This window comes from Azolla caroliniana, unplaced genomic scaffold (genome assembly GCF_043228905.1).
Source record: "Azolla caroliniana isolate FFs.n. ecotype wild unplaced genomic scaffold, voAzoCaro1.0.p SCAF_359, whole genome shotgun sequence".
In the NCBI taxonomy this organism is placed as follows: Eukaryota; Viridiplantae; Streptophyta; class Polypodiopsida; order Salviniales; family Salviniaceae; genus Azolla; species Azolla caroliniana.
The window spans coordinates 21,443-30,663 of NW_028230794.1; the positions used below are offsets into that span (position 1 = coordinate 21,443).

Sequence of the window (9,221 nt, forward strand, 5' to 3'; positions counted from 1 at the left end):
AGGGAGGCCGCCTTGCCCGTTTACATCACATTAATTCTCTGTCCTTTCGGACAGAGATACTCCTCGATTCTCCCTATAGAATATTGCTACCTAGGATCTGACCTTTGTGCCTACCTATCTACTGTACCACAAGGGGCGTGCCCACGTGTAAGGGCCGGTTTACACACGCTATACATGGTTTGCGCCTGGGGACGGTTTTCTTCACGACACCGAGTTGTGGTGATCCACTACTGTTGGTCCATCGCTAATGTCCGTAAAATTCGTGGCGACGCTTACCCCAGGTCTGCCCGTCACCCACTCTTCTACGGCCTGGCGGAATCGTGGGACTAGTTGCAACAACTTCTCCATGGTTAATTTTATCTCGCAACCTGTCAGTGCTTGCCATATGGGGTCCGGGGATGGTCCCTCGTCCTCCAATAGCTCCACCGTGTTTGCAGATTCCTTCCGCATGCGCTCCCTCCGTATTTGTTGCGTTTGCTTTTTCAACCCATGCCTAGACTGTTCGCCGTATCTCATATTGCGCAGCCCAATCAATAGTTTTTGTTTGCTGACGTGTCGTGACTTGTTGTACTTCCACCGTAATCGTATTGACGGCGGGCCCCTTGCCCTTGCATATTGGGCATTGTGTGGCATATTGTCCGGGTTGTTGAGAAACAACACAATGGATGCTAGATTCACCCTTCTCGGCCCCTACTGGCGTGTGCCGATCCCCAGGTGTGACTTGCTCCTCCCAGTCTTGATTCGTTCGTCGGAGCATACGCGGTGGTTGTTGTTGGTCCCGGCGGGGTTCCTGGTGCCGGTCATCGTCCGAACTTTTGTCATACCCGCCGTTGGTCCCGATATTGCCGATGCTTTCCGCGAGGTCCATTGAAGCCGCCATGTTTGTTTGTTGGAGGGTAATTCTCATAGCGTCAACCCCCTTTAGTATTTTTGGGGTGGCCCCGATAGTCTTCATCCTCTGGCTTGTCTTCCTCAGAATCGTTGTGATTCCAGCAATTCCGATAGTGCTTGTCATCACGTGGATTGCGATCCATATACCATGGTCGGTCTTCTTGCCGCCTTTACTCATTACGGCGTGGGGGACGTTGTGTGTCCATGCTACGTACTATGGGCGTGGCTCTGTTCAACATATTGTACTCGCACTGCTCAACTGTGTGAGCTTTCGAGTGACAGATTGGACAGTAGATTCGCATTTTGCATTCCACTGCGGAATGCCCCGCATTCAAGCAAATCATGCAGAGGATCGCTTGACGAAGAATGTCGTTCCTCGTCCTGAGGTAACGCTTGTCGTAATGAGGACATGGAAAACCTTTCCTCTTCTTCGTCCAGCTCGAGCTGTAGCACTCTTTCTATGACCATATTGGTCGTTTCCACTTTCACGCTATTGTTGTTGAGCGTTGTCCGTATGGGTCGGCGTAATGCTACCAGAAATATCTCCCTAGCCTTGTCCTCTGTCGGGCCCCGTTTTAATTTCCATCGTAGAATGGAAAACAATTTTTGTGGTTAGGGTGCTCCTTGAGAGGAAGATGACTGAAATAATATCAAATTCTCAAAACTTCAAATAATTTTATGAAGAATGCCATCCCTACTTCAAGATTCTAAGCATATCACCAACAAGCTGAAGTGAACCTGTTACCAATACCTACAGGGAAAGCAAGAATTGGTTAAACAATTTACTGGTAACGGATTGTATTGGCCCGCAGTATGAACACAAGTTTTATACAAAGAACAAATGAGAATAATTAAGCTTCACTAGAAGATAGGATATGGATTTGACCTAAACCATCATGAGAATTTAAGACCACTAACATTGATCATATTGTAACTTTTTTCTTGTCAGAGTAATGTGACTTTTTACACTTTCCATTGTGGCAAATCTATTTGAAGAGCACACCCTCCAACCTCAAATGGTAGGCCAAGTGCATAGACTACTGCAGATGTGGCAGAACTTCATCTACTCCAGGCCAATTGAGAAGCTAAGTTCCAGAAATAAAAGGAATCCTAATTCCGAGATATGGAAGAAACATCTGAGATGAGGGAAAACATTGAACAGGCCAATCACAAGATGGCGGTAGATGTGACTGGTGATTTGGTCCCTCAATAGACTATTATTCCCAATCTACCCAAGAACGCATAGAGCCCACCCAAAGACACAGTTCACCGAATTTGCTGCCCTAGCAATTTCTGGTTGTCCATGGACGTGCCATGGTGCTGGCCATTCAACAATTGTATAACGGCTGGAAGGCCATGAGTATAGGAAACGAGGTAAACTTTATTATTACATCAAAACCTATTTCTGACGTGATAGGTATTAGGGGATTGTTAGTCATGCAGACCAACGAATAAACATTAAACCTAAATGACAGGATTGATGGGAATATGGAGTGGAATCGGAATGATTCATAATACCAACTCAAGAATCCAAATAGACAACACCACAAGACAAAAGAGAGAGTACACCAAGATTTTTAATGTGGAAAACCCAAAATAGGGAAAAACCACGGGAACCGTATGTTCCAAACAATTTCACTATATCTTTGAGTTACAATGAGATACGACCTCACTAGAGGAGCGTACAAACCTCAAGGCAACAACCTTGGCTACACAATAACGAATACAACTGAGTACAGACTCCCTAGGTTTTGACTAGAGAGGATGTACTCACCTCAAGGCAACAACCTTGGCCACAATCCTCACCCAACTGGGTGGATAGAAAAACAAAAGAAAACAGAAACAAAGGAAAACATGAAACGAAGAAACCTGATGCAAAGTAGACAAGATAGTTGTTCGATCGTAGTTCTCTGATAGCACGAACAGCCCCTCGTAAGTCTCTGTCTCCACTTTGGCACTTTGATAGAGCACTCTTCCTCTTGCTCTCACTCTTTCGCTCTCTGTTTTTCTCTCACTCTTCTTTTCTATTTTTCTCTTTGTGTATTTTGTTTTGCTGTATGTGTATGCAGAAAAATCAGATCGTGCTCTATCTGTGTTCTCTCCAAAATCAGATCGCATACACCTGTTTTCAGCATCCCCCTTTTTCTTTTTCTTCTTTTTGTGTAACGTCTACATACTTGTGTTCACACTCACACATACAAAAGACACACGCCCAAAAAAAACATACAAAAAGAAAAAATGGAGACATACATACATATATTTATTTATTTATTTATTTATTTAAATACAACTAATTAGTATTAAGTCTATTCGGCGTTCAGCCGACTTAATGTTGTGGGCTCCATTTGAGTGGACAAGCCCCAACAAGGATAGCAACCCACGATCTAAACATATTTTTTAAGTCAACCGGATGGTGCAATCATAATAGGAGTCAATCAACTACGAGTTGAAATACTATGCATTGGTGTAAATTGTAATATACCCTATTTTGTTCACTCTCCTTTTTAGCCTAAAAAGGGTTTTTGGTTTTGTTTTCTTATTTTCTTAATATATATACCCCTCGAAGGGTTTTTGGTTTGTTTAGTTTGGTTTTCTTATTTTCTTAATATACCCGTCGATAGTGGCATATGAATAATAACTAAAAAATAGTGTAATAATTACACAAATAGCCTTTACCTTTTAGCCCTTACCTTTTTATTTATTGCCTTTTACTTGTGGGTGGCACTCGACAAGTACATAATTGCACATTATCAGGGTCAACGACGGCTTGATCTAGTGGTTCATAGAAAGGCATAAACTAATAACAGAAGACAAAATCAACGTTTTTGTTTGTCCACGACGCCCACAGCTTAAGTGGGGTAATTAGGATGAACCAACTAATTAATTGGGTCGTCTTCCACCACAGAATGCCTGCGTCGTCATAACTAAATCCTTGAAAACATACCTGATATGGCTGCAATGACATTGTGGTTGTATGCAGAACTTCCTTCAGAACCCCAATCATCATTGTCGTCGTCGTCGTCGTCATCATCATCATAATTTCCTGGTGATGCTGTGAATCTGTAAAGATCCTTTGTATGTAACAAAGCCATCCATCCGCCTCCACTTTCGTCGATCTGCCATAATTAAATCCTTCTAAAAGAAAAAACGGCAGAGATCCTGCAGTATGGATAAGGAGGCTGTGCGCGAGCTTCATCCACCGCAACGCCTCTACAGTAAGGATTGGCCTTATTTTTATCTCAATAAAGCGGTTGCCAAATCGTTTGAAGCTCACCTTGATGATGATCATCGCCTCTCCCTTAATCTGGCGAGCAGGGGCGTTGAGAACCTCATCTTCGTTAACAGGTTCTCGTCCAAGCGTTTCGAGAATACTCACAAGCCTACTTACGAAGAAGAAGTGCACTTTCTGTCGAATGATGCTAACGTGGGAGAAGGAGTTCGGTGGGGGAAAGAAGACGTGATGGTTGAACTCGCATCTCTCACGCGAGAGGAGAGAGTGATGTGCTTCCGGGATGCCGCCAGTTTCAGCGGGGGAGCAGTTTACCTGCTGGATCTACTTCTCAGAAGAGAGGAAGTCTCAGAATGGTTGGAGGCTCTCTCTCTCGCAGCAGATCGTGATGCGTGCCCTAAGAGCCTCCTTATCAGTAACTGTGGCATCGATATTCATGGTCTTTTGAATGCACTCAAGAAATGCACGAACCTGAAGCATCTTTCCCTGCAAGGCTTCCCTATTTATGATGACTGCATCGACATGTTAGGTGCTCTTAGCTCACTCACTAGCCTCTCCCTTCTGAATGTGAAAGTCTCCGGAGCATTTCTTCCCTTATTTGCAGGCCTCCGTCCATGGCATTCACCCCTCGCTGCCTCTCTTCAGGTATTGGATCTCTACACCGACTCCAGCGGGGTTCTGATATGTGCTGATTTGCTGCAACACTGGCCGCAGCTCAAGGAGCTTACTCTAATCGACACCTCCATGAACGAAAACGATCTAATGGAATGCATAAAACACCTGGTCCAGCCTGAGAAGCAAAAAGCCAGCACTGGATTATACAGCCTAACTTTAGGACGGTTACCTGGCGGTGATTTTTCTCCAAGCCGTACTACTACTGCTGCTGTGGTGGATGCTCTTTACGCTTCTCGCCTTCCATTCTTTAAGCTGGAAGATTGGGACCGCAGAGATATACCCCTGGATCCCGCCATCAAAGCCCAGCTCTTGAGGAACCAGCTCCTATTCAGGTTTGGAGATGAGCTTGAGAGAGTACCTGCGACATCCATTCGACTGTTCATATGTGGAGATCCATATGCAGGCAATTACTACCTCATCTCTCTCTGATTGCAGATTAAATCTCAGATATTGTGGACCCAAACATAGAACACATTACTGATAATATGTAAAAAAATTAATGAGAACAAGCTGGTATTCATAATTAATTTTACTTTATAATCAATCTGGTAGCACCGTTTATTATCTGTGTGCAGGAAAGACTACCCTTGTGTCCACTATGCATTCCATTTACTCACGCAAGAGGGATAAATTGAGAACATTGATTACCCCTCGACATGAGCCTAATCGCACCCAAGGAATCGAAGTCAGAGCCATCACCAAAGATGGGATTCGATTGTCTCTGTGGGACATGGCAGGTCAACAAGAATTCCATGCATTCCATGATTGTATGTTCCCAGACATAGGAGCAAACTCTTTATATCAAGCTCCATGTATCTTCATGTTCCTCTGGAATCCTAAACACAGCCACTTATCAAGCTCCAACAAGGTCGAAGGAGCTCACACTGCAAAAACAGCCCAAGAATTTGAAGAAAGCTTCAGGTATTGGCTCAAGTTTCTTGCCTCCAAACGCCGTCAATCAAACTCTACACTGAAAGTGGTCGTGGTATTCACGTGCGCAGACCAGATGGATCTCATCTCAGATGCTCTCTCAACTTCGATTACTTCACTCCGATCACAATTCAAAGAGGTCATTGAAATTGTGGACCCTACCTTTGAGGTGGATGCAAGGAAGAAGGATGGACGTGTCAAGGCTGTAGTAGACTGCATTTTTGAGATTTCCAAAGAGATGCTCAAAGGTGTTTATGTGTTCGACATTTGCATGCAGGTATCTAAAAATCTATCAAAGCATTTGAAGATATCAAGACAGCGGATCATTACATGGTCACAATTTCGTGATATTTGCAAGGATCAACTTTCCATTCCAGATAATGAAGCTATAATGAAAGCAATCGCCTTGACGTTAAACGATTATGGCATCATCATATTCATAAATGGTATTGCACACATTGTTCTTGATCCCGATTGGTTTTGCAATCAGATCATGGGAAGCCTTATTAATTTTCCAGGCTGCAAAGAATCTAGAACAATACCGATTCATGGATATGTTACTCGACATTTTCTGGAGAAGAAGTTAAAATCCATTACCAAATGTGGAGTGGAGTCTTTATTGGTAGATTTAATGGAAGCAATGCACTTGTGTTGCCAAGTCCCAAGCAACTTGGCTGCCACCAAAAACAATAATGATGAACTCTTCATTCCAGCTACATTGGGGAATCACAAAGAAGAATATGCGACCATGTATGAAGGGCCCCAATGGAGAGCATCAACCACGTGTACTACTTGGCCAGATGATAATACTAATTATGCATACATGGGTAGGAGGTTAGAGTGCGCGAACAAAAATCTCACATTTCTTACACCAGGTTTGTTTCCAAGGATTCAAGTCTTGTTTAACAATGCATTCAAATATCACAATAATGCTGATGTAAAACTTGGCAAAGATTTCATATCAATATGTTTGCCAAACAAGGAGATCATTATTGTGTTTTGTCAAGCGAAATCTGAACATGTGATAGATGTGTTGGTTCGGGCTCCAAAAAATAATCAACAAGACATGTCAAGGACCTTAGCTTACGTGGAGAAACAAATCATCAACAATCTTATTACAATATGTGCCCAACCCATCGGCATCCAAGGTGTCAAGCTGATCCAAAGTATTATTCGTCCAGACTCCTTACAAGATCCATCAAGGGCAGAATATAGAGAGGATCAATGCTTGGAAATGATTTATCTAAAGCAAGAACTAAGAAAGCAACTTGAGCAAGGCGAGCCACTCTGTCATGTTTGGAAGGAGACTAGGTATATGAATGTTTCTATAACAGATTCTTTAATTGATCTTGTCGGTTTCGAGAATTACTTGGAGGTCCTGAAGTCCTATGAATCATGGTTGAAGGAGGTGGACTATGCATTCTTGGATTCTGATGAAGTCAACAGAAATAAGCAGCATCAAATTCTTCAAAATATGACAGTGCCTAGCTTGGAAAATAGCTTAGATTTAGATTTAGAGAAGGTGCAAGAGGGTCAAATATCAGAAGAGAGAGCGGAGGTGGAGTCTAGTAAGGAGATGGCTATGGCAATCTTACGCTTAGATCAGTTACATGATAAGATGGATGCGTTACACGAGAAGATGGATGAGATGACTAAGAATGTGGATAGAATATATAAAGAGCTCAAATCTATGAGGGAAGATGTTGTGTGCAAGGTTGAGAAGGCATTAGGCAAGCTGTTGAAGTTAGCTATGGAGAATGAGGTTCAGAATCAACTCCCTCGAGTGGTAGTCCTTACCAACGATGGCGTGAACAAGATAAGGAAGCTTGTGACCTCCTTGTCAGGAAACAACGTGTTATCAGTGCGCATTGAGCTTTACTGCGAGGACCAAACATCACTGCACCCAGTGGAGAATCAAGAAGGCATCACTCTCACTTGTCTTTCTGAGGCTCTATCAAAGAGCCTAGGCAAAGCACTTCCATATGTTAATGGTCTCCTTTGTGTTTTGATTACAGCTGCAAAATTTGGCATAAACTATGTAATTCCCCCTCTAGCCTCGACAATACCTGATTTGATTCCCTACCTCAAAGTGGCCAAAGGGTACCCTATGATATCAGAGACTCTTAGATCCAAATTCCATTTGTCTGGCACATCAAGCATCTCTCATGTATCCCCAACTACATTAGATTCTTTCAAAGAGTGGCAAAGCTGCTTGGCCTCCATATTGACGGACAATGGAGGTGTGACAGATGAAAACATAGCCAATAAGTTCCGTCTCAGGCGTGGCATGTACAGAAAAGCAGATGGGAGCGATCATGTAGCATGGTTGTGCGACAAACACTACAAACATTATAGGCCTTACCCACTGGGTTAAATTATATCCTACAACAACAACTACTACTACTATCTTAGGTTAGGAATGAATTAGAACAGATTTGTATCCTGAATCATTCCTTTGCAGAGCCTAGTCTCAAAATGTTGTAAAATTCTGTATGCATTCCATTCATTGACCTAACATTCTCATGCATCTGTGAGTTTTTTTTATTTTCCGCATGAAGGATGAAAACCTAGCTAGTTGATCATGTTGCCAAAGTCTGAGACTATTGCTTAGGTAAAGTCTTTAATGTCATCATACATCTTCACTAACCACTCAAATGAAGCAGTTGCTCAGCAGACTTTTCAGGTGGGAGCCAAGAAAGAAGGATGAACGTTTCATTTTAGATGTCCTAGAATGCATTTTTTGACAGCGCCAAACAGATGCTTGAAGGCATTTGAAGACATCAAAGCTGCAATTACATTACATGATCACAGTTTGGTGCGAATTGAGAGGATCAAATTCCCATTCCAGATGATGAATCTCTAATAAAAGCAATCACCCTGACTTTGAAACAACTATTGGACCATCATATCCATGAACAACATTGCACAATACATTGCTCTTGATCCCAATTGATTATCCAATCAGGTTGTGGGATGCCTCATTCATTTTCCAGGTTGCAAAGCATCTAGGACCATCTACTAGTACATGTTTCTTAGAGAGGAAGCTGGAATCCATTACCCAATATATATATGAGGTGGGATCTCTATTGGTAGATCTAATGAAAGCAATGCACTTATGTTGCAAAGTCCCTGATAACTAAATATTTAACGCATCAAAAAGCAAGGTCAGGGATCAACTCTTCATTCCAACCACGCTGAGGATTAATCCAAAAGGAGTGTGTTACTGAGTGCATGGACCACATGTACTCCATATGGTAACAGTAAATATGCAGCTAGAGTGTGAATTAAACAAAGACTTCAACTTTTCTTATCGCGAGATTGTTTCCGAGGATTAATGAAGTATTATTCAACAATGCATTCCTGTCTACTGAGAATATTGTTGACAAACAGCTGTAGATTGAAGTTAAAACCTAGATTTTTCTCTTTTTTTAGCCTAAGCTTGACCTCTCTCTCTCTGTATTTCTCATACTCGCGAGCAATTAGCAGTAAGTGTGTC

The 9,221-nt window shown here is 42.5% G+C and overlaps 1 protein-coding gene across 1 annotated transcript; it reads left to right on the forward strand.

The window, feature by feature from the left end:
- Nucleotides 1–4,057: 4,057 nt before the first annotated feature.
- On the forward strand, nt 4,058–8,371 carry LOC147848412 (protein TORNADO 1-like). Its single transcript, XM_087338432.1, has 2 exons — nt 4,058–5,198; nt 5,371–8,371. Exons 1-2 carry the CDS (start codon nt 4,058–4,060, stop codon nt 8,097–8,099), a joined length of 3,870 nt encoding a protein of 1,289 aa, XP_087194558.1. The 3' UTR covers nt 8,100–8,371.
- The last annotated feature ends 850 nt before the right edge of the window (nt 8,372–9,221 follow it).

Bases quoted from the DNA above. Each gene is read 5' to 3' on its own strand.
- LOC147848412 (XM_087338432.1), top strand. From the start codon at position 4,058: ATGGATAAGGAGGCTGTGCGCGAGCTTCATCCACCGCAACGCCTCTAC. The intron at 5,199-5,370 runs GCAATTACTACC...ATCTGTGTGCAG, and splicing joins ATGTGGAGATCCATATGCAG to GAAAGACTACCCTTGTGTCC.